This window comes from Topomyia yanbarensis, chromosome 3 (genome assembly GCF_030247195.1).
Source record: "Topomyia yanbarensis strain Yona2022 chromosome 3, ASM3024719v1, whole genome shotgun sequence".
Classification (NCBI taxonomy): domain Eukaryota; kingdom Metazoa; phylum Arthropoda; class Insecta; order Diptera; family Culicidae; genus Topomyia; species Topomyia yanbarensis.
Window position 1 is genome coordinate 278,771,416 of NC_080672.1, and position 22,700 is coordinate 278,794,115.

General features: G+C 36.0%; 1 protein-coding gene across 2 annotated transcripts in view; it reads left to right on the forward strand.

The window, feature by feature from the left end:
• The window catches only part of LOC131690936 (cyclin-dependent kinase 14), a 438,487-nt gene that overhangs the window by 374,347 nt on the left and 41,440 nt on the right, over nucleotides 1-22,700 (forward strand). For both annotated transcript variants that reach the window (XM_058977020.1, XM_058977021.1), the window contains one exon: nucleotides 16,753-16,844. In XM_058977020.1, the coding sequence (XP_058833003.1) occupies nucleotides 16,753-16,844 (92 nt within the window). The remainder of the gene's footprint in view (nucleotides 1-16,752; nucleotides 16,845-22,700) is intronic.

The window sequence follows — 22,700 nt, forward strand, 5'->3', positions numbered from 1 at the left end:
AAAAACTTAATTGAATACTTTAAAAGTACTAACACAACGTTAATGTTACGGATTCGTTGTTTTTCAGGTTGTCCTTTCATTCTAAGAGGTGAAAATGTCGCGTTAGGGGACAACAGAGCAAAATATTGATTTTTCAACCTACACTTGTATTTATCAAAAAACCTCCTCTATCTCAAACTTTAGAGCATCCATTTGTTCTAGGAGTTTGATCATGATATTCACAGAACAATACTGTGTACTTACATTTTCGAGTTTTTATGAAAATTTTTTGACGACCGATGCAAACGCTGCGTTAGGGGACAACACCAAAATGAACACAAACGGTCGCATATGAAGTGTTGTCCCCTAACGCGACTGAAGTGTTTGTTGAAGTTCAAACAAAGCGATTTATATTACCTCTAAACCTGTAAATAACGCAAATTAAAGATTTAAAATGCCAAACTAGATGTATTTCTTGTTTCACCTTCATGTGTATTTGGCAGATGATATTTAGAAATTTAATAAATATGGATTGAGAAGAGGACACACCGCATACCATAGTGTGGCCCGGTATAGAAGAGATTGTAGACCACAATCGCCACTTTATAATGGTTCGAAAAAGGTGGTTTCGAGTAGTTTTAGTAAGTGGAATACATTATTGACATCGGAAAGTATATGAAATGAAATTAACTGTTTATTAGGGTGACTCAACAAATTTTTATCGTTGTTGACCAAATAAGTTTTTTTTAAAGTAATTTTGGTGCGCTCACTTTTTTGACATTATAAAATCTTGAAAATTGACTGTTGGTTAGGGTAGATCAAAAAAACATCATTAGGGTGGTTCAATATTTATTTTCTTGTTGCGTTAAAAATAAACAAATGTGACTCTGAAGCAACTCAACAAAGGTAAGGCTGTCAAACGGTTGAAGTAAACATTTCGAAAGAGAATATCGCCCTTCCAGTTCAATCTCTGGCATTTGTACAACCGTTTCTACTCAAAGATCTGCAAGACGACACTTAACCCAACTAACAATTAAAGTTTTATAGCACGTTACACTTAATCCAAGTAACAATTAAAGTTTTATAGCAAGCTACAAGTGCAATCTAAGTCTTATCAGTGGCTGTAAAACTATCATAAAACCACAGTTGTTACTAGGGAATTGTGATGATTGAGGAAATTAATCAAAATGTAGTCGTTTTACGCGGTTTTTGGAAAAGAAGGGAAGACCCAGCTTTTTGAAAATTTAGATATATTACAGTACAAAAAAATCGTAAAAAATTTCACACACCTGCGGCCTTATGGGTCAGCTGGTCGGCTTGTCATTGAATTACCAAAATGATAGAATGATAGATAGAATTTTGACTTTCACGTGCTATAAAAACATTAAAAGGCTGCGTTAAACTACGATGTTTGGTTCATGTAGAAGAAAACCAATCAATTCCGAAAAGACAAACCGTGATTTGTTATAAGTGACCAATAATTATCCCGTCAAATCGAAAAAATATTAAAGGAGTACGGGTGAGTGTCATGCCCTATGACCAAATTCGTCCGTGCGCTTTCATACTTGTTTGGCATTCTAATGTGTTCTATTCTATATCTTTGAAATAACTCTGTTCTGAAATTGTTGATTTATCCTTAGATAATTTACCCATTGAAAGATGTTATAAAAAACTCGATTATTTTTCGATATTATATGTATGCCTCCCCCTTAATGGCATAAACCCTCCCTCTCCTCCTCTCTGCGGCCCTTAGGCTTCTCATACCACTGCATGACTGTGCTATTGCTGAAATAGGTTGCTTATATCTTTTATGTCTATATCCTGTTCTGTAGGCTCTCAAAGTAACTCTGCAGAAGGATTTATTGTACTCTAACGGAAAGCGTTAAAGGACAACACTTCAGTGCACCCCTGTGAGAGAACGATTTCAAAGCTTGTTGTATACAAATAGCACATTTTTAGAAAGGTATTGATGAGTACTAATAACTTCTGAAAAGATTTCATAGATAGCGTGCTTTGTTTTCGTGAAAATTATTTTCCTTGAATTTTGAGCTCCCTTACACCTATAGTTGATGTTTTTCTTTAGTTTGATTATAGAGGTTTTAACCTGAGGGCCATTCGCCTCTTTTTCGGGTTGGAAAAATCTGCGTTCAAGGCAATCGTTTTACGCTATGCCCGCCCCATAGTTGATCTAATGTACCTATAGTTGCATGTCCCAAAAAAATCAATGGGGTTTGCGACAATAGGAACCGAAATTAGCAATTGCACCACTATTGGTAAATGTGTTCCTATAGCGGTTCAAGTCCTCAGGACGATTTTTTTCTAAGTCGTTAGGACGAAATGTATTCAAAGCCTGCCAAATAAATATACTAAGGAATTTCATTATTTTCTTTTTTATCAATATTCCTGATAGAATTATTTCCGTTTAAGTTTACATTATTTTATAATGCATTATTTTATAATTGTATTGAAATAAAAGCTTCTGCTTTCACTTTTAATTTTGTCGAACCCCTAAATTAACCCATTCATTATGAGATGAAAATGATAAATACATCATTTTTCCACTTGGAATTCCAATCCGTATTGACAAAATCAGAATGAAGTATGAGGAAAAAATAAATTTTAACGAGTTACCTGAATTCGCTTAAAATACGAAATGATTGCTAATTGTAGCACATAGAGTATATTTACGATATCCATTATTATTCCATTTAATTCATTTATTCAATTCAAACAAAAAAAGTATTTCTACTACCTACTAAAGTATTATTTTATTCTCCCCACCTTGTTCGACAATCGAAACTTTGTCATCGTACATAACTAAACTGGCAAGTTCACGCCTTACGAGTTCAATAAGATAGATCGCAAAATGTGCGACGGAATCATACTGTATAAGAAATCCTCTCTATAATCTCCAGAAAACGAAAGTGTGGGTTATCTTCAGATTGAACTAGAAAACACTAACCGAAAATGGCCAGTAAACAGCAGATCAAACCGACGAGATAGCACGACAGAAACGAGAACTTTCCCGCAGTGTTATAACAGCGTGCCCGGGGAAGCTTCAGCGCATTCTTCTTGTGCCACCAAAGCAGCATTATTCACTGCCCGAAGAGAGGGTACAAGAGTAAACACAAATATTGCTCGCCCATATATCTGGGAGCGTTAATATCTGAGCAAACATTTGCGAAAAGCTTTCTTGCAAGCGAAGCACACTCTGAAGGAAGCACAGCATTGTTGAGCGCGATGATAGGACCCAGATGATTCCATCTTCTTGGAGGACGTCACACCAAGTCCGATGGAGATGCACGATGACTTGGCTAGACTCGTTGCTTGAGGGCCAAACGATAAGAGAATTTCGTATCTTATTGCTATGTGCGGGGAAGGTTTCTCTGGCAATATACTTAGTTTGATTTAATGCAAGCATAGATAAATATTTACCTTTATTCTCATATGCGCAAGGGAAGGATGCAAATCCAATTTTGTTGACAAGCTAATGTGAACTAAGTTGACCTAATCAACTGCTTTAGAGACATTATAATTTGATTTGTGCTACCACAGAAAGTGTAAGCACGACTACAATACGTTTTACCTGTGTCTCTACTTTGTAGCGAGTTATGAAGTGTTGTTTCTACCAACACTTATGCGGGTTATTCTTTTACAAATCGCATGGATCCTGGGAAAATGCCTATATAATAATGACACCTACAAATATCTTGAAAAAATTTTAATGTGATGTTTGATCAAATTTAATAGATACATACCGTTTGTGCGATATTGTTTGAACCAGTATGTAATGCAAAAATGATATGTTCCTTAAAGTCTTAAAGTACGTTAATCATCAGACGATTTGCCATTTACGCCTTTAACATTCGCTCTCGGAAATCATAATTCGTGATCAGTCGTAGCAGAACCTTACATTATCTAAATACATCTCCTAAAACTGAAAGATTTTTGTTCAATTATATTACGTTAATTTTGAAAAAGAAAACCAGGGCTCTTAACCAAGTGTTGCAATGAAATACGTCAAATATTGCAACGGTGTCAAAAGTTTCAACGAGTTTGTTCAAATAGAACACTTGAAGTTCATGAAGTTTATACGAAGAAGCTGTTCTGGAATTTTCTGCTTAAAGATGAGACTTCTCAAGCCCTCAAATTCCTCTGAATGCACTGTTCAACTAAACACAACTTGGAAAATGAAAGAAGCACGTGGAAATTGTCTTGCGAACCTGTAGGCCTCGTGTGAAACTAACTTTGTCAAAATCTTAAACAATTTTTCAGAATGATTTCACATCGATTTTCAGTTTTTAATAAAGTTGTAGACAGTTAAATTATCTATCAGATTCTCACTTTTAATATTGTTCGAATTTCTAAAGCATCATCTAGGGGCAGAAATGTGAGCTAGTTCCAACATAAAAACTATGTTTTCACGCAAAAATCTTTAAAAAAAGTTACTCTAGACCCCCCAACGGATTATTTTGAAATTATTTTCAAATGAAAGGGGATAGTCCATTTTTTATATCCTAAAGTTTCAAAGATGCCAAAATTTTTTGCCTAAAGTTGTAGGAAAACCGTGACCACTGTAGAATTTTAAAAAAAATCGAATTTTTATTTATTGGTTTAAAATATTCTTTAGGATATTCAAAGTGATATCTCCAACAATGGATGACGACGACAATATATAAATGTTCAAAGTTTCAATTCTGCAGCAACGCCTCTGTACTGAAAACTTTAACCGCGTTTTTCTCAATAAGAGTTTTTTTAGCTGACCGGCAATGTAAATGTAACTCAAACAAATAATTTTGGATCGCTTTGAAATTTTGACAGTATTTTCAAAATTGATTTCTCCAGAAACGATTTTATTTTTTTGCTGCTTATTTTTTTTTAAATTGACGATTTCGTGTCGATTTTTATGACATTTTCAGCGTTTTTTTCACTTTGCACCATTTCGCGAAAAATCAAAATATCGAAAAAAAAATCCACGTACCGTAAACCGGGGTGACATAGATCACTTTTCGATGTAATCATTAGTATTAAGTAAGTTTGATATCTTTAAACTGTGTACTGAAGGACAAGTTTGAATGGTTTTACCTGAAATTGTCCGTTTACTACTTTTTTGCAAAAAACATTTAAAGTCCGTTTTTGTATTACGGGGTGACTTTGATAATCTGTATGTGCACCCACATTAAGTTATTGATGTCAATGTTTTTCATTCAAATGTTTGTTTAAACTAATTCTGAAAAGATACTCATTATTAAATCGATGTTAATTGGTATTGTACTATTCATTTCAACATTTTGTAAAATTAAAGTGACCTAAACTCGTATAATTCGAGTTCAACTTGAATAAAAGAACTTGTCTGAAAACTTGTTTAACTACTAAATTTGTTTTATTCCAGCGGTTTATCAATTAACAAAGAGCTTCATCAATTTTTACATGTCAGAGTATTGAACATAAAAAATATTGCAAGCTTGAAATAATTTGAAATGGCAGCCCTAAGTTTGCGCCGCTAAAACAATAATAATGATCCATAAAAAATTGAAAAACGATCCATAAAAAAGTTGTCCATGTTCCATAAAACAAAACTGAAAATCCATAAAACAGTGTGAATGATCCATAAAAAGGGGTGATTTGATCCATAGATTATGTAAAATTGAACCATAAAATGGTCGCAAAAGAGCACTAAAATAGTAATAAAAGAGCAATTTAATTCAACCAATGCCCCATAAAAATATTGGAAATGTTCCATAAAATGATGCATTTTGCGCCATAAATTAACTGACATTGATCCATAGAATGTTAACAATGTACAATAAAACACGTCGATATGTTCCATAATATCGACAAAAATGTTCCACGGTGTTACAAAATGGAGCAATAAAATGTCAGAAAAACTTCCATAAATTTGATGAAAATGTTTGCTAAATAATTTTGTCTTGGTCCATAGAAAAATGAACATTAGAAATGATTCATATATTGAACGTTAAATTATGGTTCATGGATATTTACAAAACGATCCATAGGAAAAGAAAATGTAAAACGATCCATTAATATGTGCTTATGCACCAGAAAAATTAAATTTAATGAATTCATGCGAAATATTTGCTATTCGAACTAATAAAAAGGTTTATTACATTTGGTTGTAATGCCAAACTACAACAAACCATGTATACATGCACTGCATATAACTACAACAAACAATGCATACATTATAGTTAAACTTAAGCTTACGTATCCCACTAGTCAGGTAAATATCCATGAACCATAATTTAACGTTCGATATATGAATCATTTCTAATGTTCATTTTTACATCTTCTATGGACCAAGAAAAATTATTTAGGAAACATTTTCATCAAATTTATGGAACTTTTTCAGACATTTTATTGCTCCATTTTGTAATACCGTGGAACATTTTTGTCGATATTATGGAACATATCGACGTGTTTTAATGTACATTGTTAATATTCTATGGATCAATGTCAGTTAATTTATGGCGCAAAATGTATCATTTTATGGAACATTTCCAATATTTTAATGGGGCATTTATTGATTTTAATTGCTCTTTTATTACTATTTTAGTGCTCTTTTGCGACCATTTTATGGTTCAATTTTACATAATCTATGGATCAAATCACCCCTTTTTATGAATCATTCACACTGTTTTATGGATTTTCAGTTTTGTTTTATGGAACATGGACAACTTTTTTATGGATCGTTTTACAATTCTTTATGGATTATTTTAAATATTTTATATGCAAAAGTACATTTTCCCATTTGAAATACAGTGGAGACCCGTTTTTATCAGCCCCTTGGTGAATTTTGGCCTGATAAAACGGGGACATTGACAAAATCGGGACATATATTTTTCTTTTTTTTTGTAATAAACCGAAGCTCTTAAAATATTCTTCTTTAGTCCCTTGATATATTCTTATAACCTTTTCTGATTATTTGATTTAAATTGCCCTCCGACAGCGCAAAATATTTAGAAAAATGAATATTTATATTTTTGCTTATTTCGAATCTCTAAGAAAAGTAATATATGCTCAAGAAATGATTTACTCGAATAACACTTGGTTCGTCTGCTAGAGCCCATCAAACTACCAACTATCAATTTTCATATGAGGCTGACAAAATCGGGTCAAAAAGCTGATAAAATCGTGGGTAGACAAAATCGGGGGCTGATAAAATCGGGTTTTCACTGTAATTGCGAACTAGGTTCGCAAAAAATGTTTTTGAAATAAGCGAGCTCTTAGAAATCAATTTGGCACATTCGACTCTAAAGAAAAATAAAAACTCGCTTGGAATTTACTATTCATGCTAAAATCTAAGATTTATTTGTTGTATAAATAATAGGCACATTACGAAGCTGCGTCAAAATAAGGTAAAGCAAAATTGTGATTTCTTCATATTTTGTACTTAAAAATCGAACAATGCACTCAAAAAGTATAACATCAGTATTTCATAAGTTTAGAGTAAATCTCATTACAACTTCGAATGATTAGTTAGACTAGTCTAGTTGAATAGCCATCTTGTAATGAAATTACTCGAAATTTATTGCATCAAGAAAAATTTCCGAAATATGCCTATTGTTTCGTGTTCTACAGTGTTGTAATCCCATTATAATGTACTGCTTCCAAATATTTTTTGGGCGATTTGTAGCATGTAGGTAGAGCAAACAGGGGCAGACACAAAAGATACCGTGAATAGTGGTCGCAGTGCCAAAGTTTCTTCTAGCAAGGAAAAAATGCTTTACATGCAACGCGCCAATATGGAATAATATTTTTCTCTACCAAGTTTCCAAGGTCTACCCTATTCTCAAATTCCAATCGTTCTTTAATATCTGCAAACCTAAGAAGCTTTTGAAACGTACTAGAATTCACCCAATTTCCGAACGAAAAGTTGTGCACAAAGATGACGTGGAAAGATAGAACTGACATCATTGTTGCTTGATACGAAAACCAACGCAATTTTGTTGATGCAATGAGTTCGAAGCAAACAACATTCAGTCTTTCGTTCCACTATCTGTCGATGGATGCCCCGTGGAGGCAGTGTGTTATATATCGGAATTGCACAACGTGCATGATAGATGAAGACCGGTGGTATTAGCGAAGGAAGAGCGGGGATTTGGTCTGAAAACAGTAAACAGCAAGACCGTACGGCGGAGGCGGAAGAAAATTGTCACTCTAATTTAGGTTGTGGTAACCGATCTGGAACGACAGGCGACAGGAAATGAATTTGTGGCTTCCGGTAGTTCGTTGCCTTCTACGTAGCCATTATCCCAGAAGGGTTTGCAGTAGTAAATAGCATCATCAAATAATATACATAAAGCGTGCTAATTATGTATACATACATCAATAATTTAAAGCTTTTCGATAAATGTAATAGTTTTGAATAACGGAATAAATAGTTGAAGCGTTAAACTATTTCCAAAGATTTACAAAACCATTTTTGCACACCAACTCAAAAAATATGGTTTTCAGTGCTTTAAAGTTTACTATGTAAAATATGTTAATTCTTGACTCATCGTTTCAGATAACTCTTTAGCTATTCATGGTGCGCAAAACAGTGGGTTAACTATTATTTAATGGGAAAATCGAACTTTTGAAATTTTTATGGGACCATTCCTCTTTTTGAGACAAACAGCTTTATTTAAAAAAGTACATTTCACAAAATTGCTACCATCATTAGAGTACATAATTTGACTGAAAAAAATATCTCGATATTTTGAATGTTTTCGGAATTATTTGACTATTATGTGTAAAAAAAGAAGGCCTATACATAGTTGCCGGAGTTTTCATTGTTCATTTTTTATCATTTTATTTAGGTTCGTTGAATAAAAAGGAATGCTGTGGGCTACATTTCAGAGTGTTTGCTAAGCCAAACCAAATGTTTCGATTTCATTAGCTCTCATCAGTTTAAAATAAGCTTCTTTTCTTGCGGGACATCACGGTAGACTAGGGGGTTTTTTTGGAGCTAGCGTTAATCCGGCGCTAGCTTCGTCCTGTCACTAAGTTAGTGTCGGATTCTGGTGAGACGAAGTCGAAACGTAAATTCCATAACTAATTTACTAAAATCAAGCAATGTGTTTGACTGAAATTAGCGATTGCACCACTATTGGTACATGTGTTCCAATTGTGCTACAAGCAGTTTTTAATACACAAATTAATAAGCAATTTTTATATTTTTTCTATTAAATAGGGATTTTGTGCTTTAGTTTAACATATTAACATCGCCCTCTTTTCATCGATTTTTTGACAAACGTTTTCCTTAGGTATACAACTATTGGTGCATCGATCCTACCTTAGCAAAGTAATTACTCTGAAGAAATCAATCGCTTCGAAATAGAAATAAATCGAAACTCCCATAAAATATATTCAATGCAACAAAATCGGTGTATAGGTATGTTCCGCATTAGGCACGGAGGCTATTCATGATGCATACAGTGATAGCGTGACCACAAAATCCGAGCATATCAAGCGCGAAATCCGATTTCAAAATCATGCGGTTTTCCACACTTCCATCGAATAGCCGGGGAATAATTCTGTCAAACGAATGCCGGTTGTGCTGACAGTAATTAAAAGTAGAATGGAAAATCTAATTAATCCTAGTTCAATAGATCACTCGATTCACTATGTAGAGCTTCCGTCGGAACCCGGTAGAATTGATTGGCTATTGGTCAGTCTGCAAAGCACACGTAAATAGATCGGTGACACTCAATTTAGCATCCATTGTTGGGGTATATTCTATGGTGGTTTCGGGTGTGGCATAACGAGAAAGAACAGGAAGGAAGCAATAGGAATTGGCCAAAACGAGGGATTGGAAAATATATGCGTTCACATGATGGCGAATTTGTTCATTCAATATGAGACCTCTTCACATTTTCGATTAGTTCTTAATACTCTATGTAGAACGCAAGCTCCAGCAGTGGTTTTCAACCGGGGTGCCTTAAACAGGTCGAGAAAGTGTAAAAGTGGCCTTCACTTTTTACATTGGAACAAAATAAAAACCTGTTTTAATCCACCTAGCGGTGCAATCGAGCCTTTCTCATTTCTCTAAACTATGGCACGGAGGCTGTTTATGTTTAACATAATTGTGGAAATGTCCATTACATTCTTAGTACACTTTACACTTATACACTTATGCACTTATACACAATGGCTTGCCAGCCATGAGCTTGATGAGCTACGTGTCGACGGTGAAACACTTGAAACAAAAAAATATCATACTTCATTAGCCTAATCAGCATTAGATCAATGTTATCTGCTTGCTAACTCATTTTGTCATGCGGGGTGGGTGAGGAGGGCGAAAGTCCCATGAACGAACGACTCCCCAGTTTAAATTTGTATGCTTTGTGGTATAGTGGTGGTTTAAAGATGATGGGGTTAAAAGGGAGGGGTATGAGGGCTGGATGGGATGGTTAAAGAAATTTTTAAGGGAGGGGAGTGAACAGTAGAGGGGGGTGTAACCCCTCTCCGTAAACCATCAACTACGCCCCTGTTAAAAACCAGAAACCTTATACGAGTCAAAAAAAAAATTGGCCGGGCTTAGGTTGACGTTTTTCAGAGTGATTGCATAACCTTTCTATATGAGAAAGGCAAAAATGTGCCAAAATCCAAAAAAGTGAATCGTTGTTAAATTTTTTTTCGAGTTTGCATCAAATCTCGACGTTTTATGCACCTTGAAGACATTTAGCATCGAAAATAAAAAATCTATTTTTAATTTTTCCTATAGTTTATATGAGAAATTTCTGTGTGGCCGCACTCTCAAACCCGTAATTCCGGAACCAGATTTCCGATCGACCCAAAATTCAATAGCAGCCGATGAGAAGATTGCACCTTTCATTTGAGACTAAGTTTGGGCAAATCGGTCCAGCCATCTCTGAGAAAAATGAGTGACATTATTTGACACATACGCACATACATACATACATACACACAGACACACACATACAGACTTTTTTCCGATCTCGACGAACTGAGTCGAATGGGATATGACATTCGGCCCTCCGGGCCGGGATTAGTTTGACATTTTTCAGAGTGATTGCATATCCTTTCTATATGAGAAAGGCAAAAAGGTCTTAATTTTCTGTAATCGCATGTGTCAAAATTATAAAATTACACGGTTTTCAAATAGAATTGAAAATCGTAATGTAGTTGACGTCATTATGTCGTTTGGAGAATTTTTATCTATCTTATATTTATTTCACTTTCTGTGGGATGAGACACGATGGTGATGACTTTAGAAAAGAGGATGAAAAAGGTTTAAAAACACTGCTCTAGGAAGTAAAACGTACCTACTTTCGTTGGGAATATGCTCTTGCAACGTAGTAGTCATGCAGATAATACGAATCGTCTAGTTGGATATGTAGCAAAAAAACCTTATTACAAATATGATTGAAACAATGGGCTCAAACCACTTCATATTATTTCCATTGATGCATATATAAAAATATTAACAGACAGCGGAATGCTCGACTGCATGTGTAGAAGGAGGAAATCAATTTCCAACTAACTGATATTGGAAAAGAAAAGCACATTGATAGGGATATGGAGTCCATAGAAATATTCCAACCAAACGACACATGGATGTAACAGAGCGAAATAATATTTCATTTTTTTCATTTGCTATAATCAGAAAAGGATATTGATTTTTATAAGTGGAATGCAAGGATGAAAGAATCTGAAAAGGAATAAGATTGAATTTGATTGTAATTTAATGAATATATAGTTTTTTTTATTAAATCCAGATTTTTGTTGCTATAAAGGTCTACAGATAAATCCCTCCCCAAGGTTTAGGGGTTTGACGGTATTGCAAACATCATCAAGCATCAATTGCTTTAAGATGGGTATTGCATTACGCCTCGATGGTGGTTTCATCGGGGAGACCGAGAGGGCTTATGCGCCTTTTTTATGTTATATGTTTTTTCATACTCTGCACCTGCGCATACCAATGCTAAACCACTGGTCTATGCGCGGTGTCGTGGCCGACTGGCGGATCGACGTAGATTGACTTTTGCTGTGTGCCATGTCTGCAAATATTGATCTATTGGTGGTATTCGTGGACGGGGCTCACGGAGGGAGTCATTGTATGTCCATTTATCGGTCGACTTCGTCATCGTGCATATATTAATTAAATTAATTTAATAAAGTAGAATAAGTATAAACCTATTAGTTCTACCTATTGATAATCGTAGTTTTTCGTACTAGTGTACAACTGTTATGTGCTAGTCGTATGTCTATCTATGTATATATTCGTCTGAGTATTTGTGACAGTTGGGTCAGGGAATGGATGCAGAACTGACGTATATGATAGAATAGTGTCTAATACATCTGGTGATCAATCTGAGCATTTGGTCCCATTCATTCAGGAAAGTCGGGTTGGATAAATTAAGGTAAAATAAATTTACCGACGCACGTGAGTCATCCATTCCCGGCCAGCATAGCATGATGAAAGTCTAACAGCATGCAATAGTCGTTAATGATAAATATACAACATTTGCTGCATTTAGACGAGTTTGCTTGCATGTTACATGTGTTTTTCTATTCTACTTCATTAGTCTCTTTCTTTTGTGCGTCTATTAGTTTGCTTTCCCATTATTTATGTATACCAAAAGAGTATTGTTCAATTTATACACTTCTAATCAAGCTCTTTGCATCTTTTTTCTTTATTCGGCATGTTATGATTCCTTTTATTAGTATATCTTTACTATACGCTATCTATACTCATATAGGTGCAAACGCTCGTGGCCTTCGCGATAACACAAACCTGGCCACAAACACAACCATGCAATTGCAATAATCCACACATACTTACGCCTGCGATTTCGCTTATATGAAAATTCCTCGGTAGTTAAGTAAACGTGGCATCTTTAAACTTCCAAACGCGGTCTCAATCATTAACCCACCACTCGCGCGATCATGAAACGGTCACGTCCGAAAGTTTTACCACTCTGGACTAATGCCTTCAGTTGAACCAATCAAAAAAGTGACACTCATATTCACTAAACAACATGTTCCATGGTGACATGACTTGGAACTCAAGTTTCTCCATAGGGAAACGGCCTACCATCTGTACCATACACTAAAAATTAAGCATCAGATTCACGGTCCGCGCACGATCAAACAAGAATACACGCTACATCATTATAAAATTAAAATTATACACGCGAAGTCACATACACGTGACAAACACGTTAATATACCTACACCCGCGATCTCGTAAACATGATAACATCCCGGTGATAAAGTGAATGTCTCAGCTCCTATAAAATTTCAAACGCAGTCTCAAGCGTGAACTTAAAAACTGCCGCACTCGCACGATCATGAATCGGTCACTTCCGGATAGTTCTATCCTTGATATCAGCAGATCAGGTCCTTGCCTTCAATTTGATCAATTACAAAAAGAAAGCTCTCATATCCACTGGACACCACGTTACATGGCCACATGACCGAGGACTCTAGTGATATGGGGTAACTTACTCCCTGTCAGAATGTGAATTGTACACCAAAAACTAACTATCAGAATGAATGTCCGCGTGACCATCCAAGAACGCACGCGTATATAGGAAATGCCACACGATTACAAAATCCAGTCTTGTACACGCGAAGTCACATGAACGCGAGCACACGTGACAAACACGTTAACGTACGAACGCTTAAGCCCTTCGCGATTAACAACGCACACCTATGATCGCGATCGCGCAAACTTAAAAACACCCCGGTAATAAGGTAAACGTTTTAGCACGCACGAAGTTTCAAACGCTGTCTCAAACACGAACCTACAAACGTCCGTTTTCGCGCGCTCATGAAGCGATCACGTCCGGAAACCATTACTCTCTGTCCTAATAACTTAGGTCCATACATTCAGTAGGGCAAAAAAAAATAAAGCACATATCCACTAGACAACACGTTCCATGGCGACATCACCGGGCACTCTAGTGATATGGAAGATCTCACACTCTTTTAGCATCTTAGACTTAGACTCACGCACCGCGCGCGATTATCCAAGAACACACGCGAATATGCGAAAGTCACACGGTTATAAAATAGAATTTATACACGCGAAGTTACATACACGTTAGCACACGCGACATACAAACGCACACGCGATCGAACACGTTAACTACAAATGCTCGAGCTCTTCGCGATGATACACGCGATCGCGAGTCCCTACGCCCGCACATACCTGAACCGTACAATGAATATCACATTCAGAATCACGGCCCGCTACAATTGGCCTAATGCAGTGTTTAAGTGGGCGACATTGCCTGTCTCATCTGCAAATTGTAGTATGTGATTCTGACGGGGAGCCCTTCCGAGAACCTAGCTCTACAGCTCCAGTAGGACAACTCTCGAAAAAAAAGGTCTACCGATAAATGTGGGAGCTAATCGAATAAGAAATATATTTGTTTGAGAATTGACTATTTTATGGAGCGTGGTTTAGTGTCAATGTATACAATTATTCAAAAAAGGCATATGTTTGATATGTTATTTTTCAAGCTCAAGATAATATTCTTATGAGTTTTTTTTATGAAGAAATAAAAAAATGTGTTGTGTTGTGTTAGGTAGAGAAAATGCTAATCCGATGTCCAACTTTTCCTGGATAACGCGAGTCACAAAATGCTCCGTTTCCCTAAAAAGCATGAGAATAGTTCTTCCGATAAAGTTTATCAGGAATCGGTAGCGACTGGCTCAAATAGTACGTTTCCCATGTTGATCGGAGATTTGTGCCTTGCCATGATTTGTCTTTTCGTCATTTCCCTGATGGGAAGGATTGAGGAAGTGGTAATGTAAGGGATAAGGAAAATAACGACACAGAGAACAAAGACAATACGGAAGTATTCTTCACACCCAAGGGCATAAAACACTTATCGATGAGCGGATATATAACCCCCCCCCCCCAGTGGGGATATTGAGATAACAGAACGGCAACACCCCGAAGAGATATTGTCAATCAAATTCGGTTTATAAACTTTCGCCGTGACTTTTTCTTTTTGGAAGCCAAACTTAAGTTTATAACCCAATGACACAGAGAATATAAATAATACGGAAGTCTTTTTTTATTCTCAAGAAAATAAAAAACACTTCACGATTAGCGGATATATCAACACTCCTGAGGGGATATTGAGATAACAGAACGACAATGCCCTCGAAGAGATATTGTCATTTAAATTTGGCTTAAATCGATTTAGGTTTATAAACTATCGTCGTGACATTTAAAAGCCAGTTTATTACCCTTTTTCGCTAGAAATTCCAGAGAACGGTCGTCGCTACTGCCAAAATACTGCTGTCTTTTCTCTGTAAGCGACTTGGTTCTCAAAACTTCCCAGCAAACTGCCCATGAACCGGGATTATGGAACTCTAGCCTCATCAAAACATCAATACTCTTCAAACATTCCTTGGGATTTCACGGAATGTAAAGAAATACCTTATTTTAGTGAAGGCTATACGGTTCGACAATGAAACGGAAGTCCCCTGCCTTCCCACTTATCTCCTCCAATTTCTATTTCAGCCAGGTACAGCCTTGTCGTTATTCGGAGAGAACCAAACAATACCATACCTTAAGCCAAACCCATTGAAACTGGGGATGAGTGAGTTAGGAGGGATTGAAAGGAGACACCCATGAAGATCTTTTAACAGATCACCCTTCGGCGCAATCGAAAAGTGACCTTTCTCCACCCTAACCAGTGTTTTAGTGGATGACATTTCCTGTCTTGTCTGCAATTGTAAAGAGTGATTCTGACGGGCAAACCTGCCGAGCCTCTAGCTCATCACTCTCGGAAACATTTTTCTCTCATAATAAATATGTCAACACTCTTTCTACATTATTTCATTAGTGCTAGATTTTCATATTTTTATAATCATTATGCCAAAAACCGCTTTATTATCGCAGGCGAAAATAATAGAGCGCTGGTTTTTTGCTTCGTTGTTTTCTCTTTTGAGCAAATTATTTTAGGTGGTTGTGATCATCGCTTAAACACACATAGATAATTGCAACCGCTGATTGCTAATTTTAGTTTATTATGAACATTTTAACGTGTCATAGGGTAACTTAATAAATATTTCAACTAATTTAGGATAGAGTTATACGTCTCGATAATTCGAGTTTTTAGGTATCTGTATAAAATATCACGTGTTCTATAGCAGTAAAAGCGAAAGGAATCATGGTGGCTACGTATTACCTACACACCAAAAAAATTTAAAATTACACATGACACAAACAACGCATCGTAATTTTCTTGCTGATCATAGAATTTTAGATGTTTGAATCAGTGAAATTATGAACCTCAATTTAATGAACGACCGTGTGTCGGTATGGCCCAATTAGTAAAAGGGATGTGCTCAGTGAGCAAATGATTGTCGGTTCAAGTCGCGGTGCGACGTCGCTGGTTATCCTTTTTTGTAATTTTCAAATCGCACATTACGTTATATTTAACAGACGCTTTTTGTTACATCTGATTCAACGCAAATTTACAGCTTTCCCTTCCAACTGTGTTGGACTGCGACACTGTTAAGATCTCCTCATACAAACCAGATGTCGTTTCTAAAACTACATCGCTTAGAAAAATTAAGTAATGGATCCGCTCCGCACCAAGTACCTATCACATCTGCACCGTGCTGATCAACCGATTACTGTTTAAAAAAACAGCGGAACGATAATTAATTTATAATACTTGAAGTTTCTGAGACACTGCTAACTACACTACATACTGCTAATTGTATAGAAAAATGCTGAAATCAGGACACTAAATAATTTCGATGTTTTTTTTCTATTTTCAGGGTGACTCACCTTTCGGTAAAACAGAAGCATATATCAAACTAGAACAACTTGGGGAAGGATCTTATGCGACGGTATTTAAGGGTTATAGCAAGTAAGTATCTTTCATGTTACCAGCGAAGTCGGGAGTTTAGACGATCTTGGCCAATACATTTATTCAAATACCTGTGCATCAAACAGGAGGTAATACCTGTCTGATAGGGAGTGTCAACCAGTTAGTTTCAGTTGATTTTTTTCGGTTGAAACTCTGCACTTGTCTGTTTCGGTTAGGTTTTCGACTACTTGGGTTCCTGTTGGCGGGTTTCATCTTTATGATTCTGATATGAGCACTCGTATCACGGTTGTCTGGTGGACAAACCATCCTACTAAAAAGACGCTCCAACTAACAAATATCTGCTTATGTATGACAACTAAGAGGGGCTATTGCATGATTTTCTGATTTCTGATTCCCTTAATCCGTCGGTTTCAGGGTGAAGTTTTGCACACCGTCACATCTTAACCTAATTTAGTTTTTGAATTTACTCTGAATCGAAAACATCTACGCGCATTTCATGAACACAGCGGTGGAAACTGTTTTTTCTAATATTTGTGATTGTTTTTACATTTCTTATAAAAGAAATGTATAGAATTCGCTCAAACTTTCAAGATTTTTTCCGAGGCCCGGAGGGCCGAGTCTTATATACCAATCGACTCAGCTCGACGATTTGGGACAATGTCTGTGTGTGTGTGTCTGTGTGTGTGTGTGTATGTAACGGACAAATTCTCATTCGTGTTTCTCAGCAATGGCTGAACCGATCTTATCCAAACCAATTTTAAATGAAAGAACTAAAAAACAGTATGAACGCTATTAATTTGTTTTTGATTCTGATGTTTAGTTTCCAAGATATGAATGTTTGAATGCGCAAAAAAGGCATTTTTTGCAGTTTTTTTTTTAATTATCTGCCGAAATTGACGATATAGATTAACACTTTATATGTTTTTAGACAGCTTTAACGGTTACCTTTCGAACAAGCTATAGATTGTTGAAATCGGACTATTATCAAAAGAGATATTTAACATTAAATGCGGACGAAAGATTTTTATCATTTCCCATTGCCAGAAATATGACCAAAAACATGTAATCTATTTTTAACGCCAAAACGGCTTATTTTAGGTCAATAGTATCTTCGGTGAATTTAATGGAGGCAATATGCCCTTTCTTTTGGTATTGCGCTTTTGCTGATTAATCCCCCTATGAGTGAGATATTTTCACAAATTTTCTTGGAAGTGATTATATCGAAATGATGCCTTCAGCAAATTTGTAGCTCTTACTTTTGCGAATAACTTTACTGAAGACTTCAAATATCTATTTTGAATACTTTAAATGTTAAGGCTTGTTGTTTGTGGATTACTCTTTGTCGCCTATTTATTAGGGTGGGGCATTGTTATATGGAAAAACGTAATCGCAACCACATCAACCGAGCACAGCACTTTTTTGATTCCATTTGGGGTCCCAAGTAACTGTGCGAAATTTGGAGTCGATTGGTTTTGACCCGGCGTAGCGCATTGCGTTTGATATTTGTATGGAAATTAGTATGGGAAAACCTACTTTTTTGCATTTTCAATTCTACAGACTACAATTCTTCCTGCAGTATGCAACTAGTTGGATAGAAGTATAGTCCAAGATATGCTGAACAACTTTGCCGAAGGATGTATGTTGTTAGAATGTCTCTAAAACAAGTTATAGTTGTTCAAAGTTTGATAGTTCGAATTAATTACCAAAAATCATTTTCTTTGCCAACACTGCGGGTTTACCAATGATCTTTGATATAGCATTTCAAAATAACATCATATGCTTTAGATTCGTCGAGATCGGAAAATGTCTGTGTGTGTATGTATGTGTGTGTATGTGGAAAAAAATGTGACCTCTGTTAATCATAGATGGCTCGATCGATTTGCACAAAGTTAGTCTCAAATGAGAGGTTCAACCTTCCCATCGGTTGCAATTGATTTTTTTTTATTGATTGGACTTCCGGTTCCGGAGTTACGAGTTGAAGAGTGCAATCACACAGCAAATTCCCATATAAACTGAAATGAAAAATTTTCAAAATCAAATTTGTATTTTTGATGCCAAATGACTTTATAATGCATGAATTGCATGCATGATTTGATGTAAACTCGAAAAAAATGTTTGACGAAAATTGATTTTTTGGACTTTGGTACATTTTTGCCTTTCTCATATAGAAAGGTTATGCAATCACTCTAAAAATCGTCAATCATACCGGCTCGGAGGGAGTATGCAGTGAGTGGTTGCTACTTTAAAATTAAAACTAGTTTAAAATTTCTTAACAAGTTGAAAATTTTCGGCAGGACCCGGACATCCCGGATCTTACTATGTGATACTGAAACATCGCTTGAAACCAGCGGCGGTCAAGCGATGTTTCAGTATCACATAGTATCTCAAGATCGTGGCTGTCAATCCATTGTACGTATGTGCAAATCGTACTGAACATGTAATATTCATTTCCACCATTGTATTGAACATAACCAGCCATGGAATCGTAGTCTGGACAAATGAGAAAAGCACAATTGCACCACTAGGTGGATTAAAACAAGTTTTTATTTTGGGAATGCGTCGAGTTGAGACGAAAACGTAATATGATTAATATCGAGGATAACACTTTCCGAATGTAGAGAGAAATTTATGAGAAATGACGATTTCCATTCGACTCTAGCAGGTCCTGATCGATTTTGATGAGAATTTGATTTTTGTTGTATGACCAATTATATGTATAGGTCAAATGTTCAAAAACAGTAATTTAAGGTCAAGATAACATCATTTTGAAACCGCCAATTTCGGAGGTTTAGTATCTTCGATGAGTTTTACAAACGTTAAACAGCGCATCATTTGATAAAATAATTTTGACGGTATATCGTCCAAAAAGTATTTATGGTGAATTTTCTCAGGTTAATATTCATGACTACAATAAAGTCTCAACAAATTCGCTAAAAACACGAACTCTGTTACTATTTTCTGAAAAATTAATTCTGCATAATTTTAAAACTTCAAAAATTACGATTTCGGAATAATGCCGTTTGGACAGTTAGATCGATTTTCACCAAACCCCCACCAATTGTAAAATTGGTATTGTAAAAAAAAACGTAAGGGCGATACTTCAATGCTGATAGGTGGGACCGAAAAAGTAAACAATCGTCAAAGGGGCGATACTATCATTTTGTCAATTTCAATAGCAGACACAAATTTTTATTTAATAATTTCAAATACTTCATGAAGTTTTGGGTTTCGATCACTGAATCATGCAATCTAGGATGTAAAAAACACAATAGTTCTTAAATAGGAAGTAAAACCAAGTCTGGAAATATTCACTGTTGATTTTCTTTGAATGGTGTCACTGCTAGTATACCTTTTTCCAGAAAAAGCGTTGATTTTTAGGTCTTAGTCGCGTTGGAAATTTGAGTACAGTATAAACTTCATTTCGATTCAAAAAAAAATTCGATTTTTTGGCTCAGTACAATATACAAAACCCCTTTAGGAAAATTCAGTTTTCCAACCACAATGCATTGATTGAGGAATCTAGATATTTTATTAACAGAGCATTAGCAATAATTCGTTTGTATGTCTATTTTATGGGCCATTGCCGCTTTCCCATTGATTTGGTTTGAGATTTCTAGCACTGATGTTGTCCTATGCTGATTTGAGCGATTCTCTGTGTCCTGCCACAATCCCATGTAGTATGTGTTATCAAAAACATCGCGAAGCATCAAGTTCTAAATGTTCTCAAACGATATAATATCCGAAGAGAGTGATAAGAGTTATAAGAAATGTCTCATCACACTGTTAGGTGGATTAAAAGCGTTTTTTCCTGTAAAATCGCCGATACAAAATAAGTAAAAAAATGTATAAACTCTTGTATAGTTTATTGCACAAAAAGGTATTTGTGTAATCATTGAATGCAGGATAAATGTTATTGTGCTTACAGAAGTCACACACACACAAATACAAATTCAACGATATGATGGAAATTCGTCTACACGATTTATCACCGCGCAGTAGCACAGATTCACTCACAAAAGCACCAAATATCCAACAGCGAACGGAACGGAACGGAATTTCTTTTCGCTAGCAATAGTCGTTGTTTGAACTCACCTCTGTTTCAACGCTCCTCGGTTTCCCCTACTCCAATCGTATTTACGCTTAACATCACGCAGCCCCTAAACACTGTATCCTTGCCATGTCTGCGAAGCCATCATATATTAACACGAAATAAATAAGATATCCTTCGCAGTCTCCAGGCTAAAGCGTGGACACTAGTTTTTATTGTTCCAAACAATTTCCTTACTCAAGGATGCTATAAATTATGCTTACATTCTTTCCATCTCGTTCCATCGCATGCATCCCCGGCATGGTATGGCATCGTGGTGTTGCTAAAATTCGAATACTTGACACCAAGGCTATGCGAATTTTCGTAGTGCAGCACCAGCCATAAATTTTGTTAAACTTTTATAAAATTTAAGATGCTCCCATGAATACTTAATCGTGGGTTGAAGACCTAACGACACGAAAAACGAATGGAGAAAACCAGGCTTAGGAGACTTCTACCGTGTTGTGTTTAGAAACAAATGGAAGCTGTTTTACGTTGTCGGGCTTTGATGACATAATCATTTGCCTAATCCTTTCCGCATAAAATTATTCCTTGTTTAAAGCTAGAGTAAGGTGAATTCTGCCAACTTCTTTACTCACTGAGTGTCGGAACGATTAAGAATTGAAAATTGTATTCCATGTAGCAGAAGACATCACTGCTACTTTGGCATTTCCATTCCAATCGAAATTAAGATGATAGTTTGGATAGGCTAATATTTAATAGCGGATAATATTGCACGCTCGTGCAAATTACTGTGTTTCAACACTTAACCCTAGGGAAGTCGCGTTGTGTTGAAATTAAAGTCTTTAAGTTTCAAGCGATCGTCTAGATGTTGTTAGATAATGATACAACAACTGGAGTCTTCACACTTTATCTCGCATTTCATTCTCTGAAAAATCAATGCCTTTTTTCACATTGAAATAAAGCAGATTCATTTTTGTTGAGTGCATTTCCCTTCCTAACCGTTTTGAGTATCGAATCGCATCCCATTTTTTTAGCAAGGACAGTTTATAGCCCACCGCTGGGAAATTTTCTTGCTTTGCACCAATCAAAAATATAACTATTCAGCTTGTTGCTGTTTTTATCGCATATGAGAAGCCGGAACTGTTCAATTGGGAATAAAGTGTTTGCTCCGGATTATACATCCCTTCGAAAATATCCCCCCGCAAAAAAAAAGTTCTTGGATTGAAAAGTTTCACACGAGTTTTCGTGTGGGGCGATGCGAATGTAGGTCACACGCAATTCTGTATCGGACGAAATGTATTAAGATAAACGAAAAAAATACCGGATTGGAATTGTAGCGTGTTCTATATGTAGATTGGAATATCAAAATCCATTTTAGATCTCTCCAACGAGTAATAATTTTTTTATTTCATTTTCTGGAATGATTTTAGTATCATACCTTTTTAAGAATGTGATTTTATCATATTTTCCTCACATAGCCAAACAAAACATGGTAAAGTTAGTATAAAAATGTTTGGTTTCTACAACAAAAATTTAAGTGCGCTTACGCTAGATCATTCAAGTAACAAAAAACCTTTTCACACAAAACGTTCGAAAAGGTTAACCTCCGAGGATCTTCTGATGGCAAAGGATTTTGACATGTTCAAAACGGTTGTATCCGACCAGACAAAGCATGAGATTTCCAGCAAGCAAAAGTTTCACTGTCTCTCTCTCTCGTGCTAACATGCTTGAACCTTTGCTGTCCCATCTTGGGATTTCCTAATGGATTAAACAGGGATCAAAAGCGTAGATATGCTGGCCGAGAGACACGGTATTCGGCATGGAACAACTGAAAAAAATGCTTT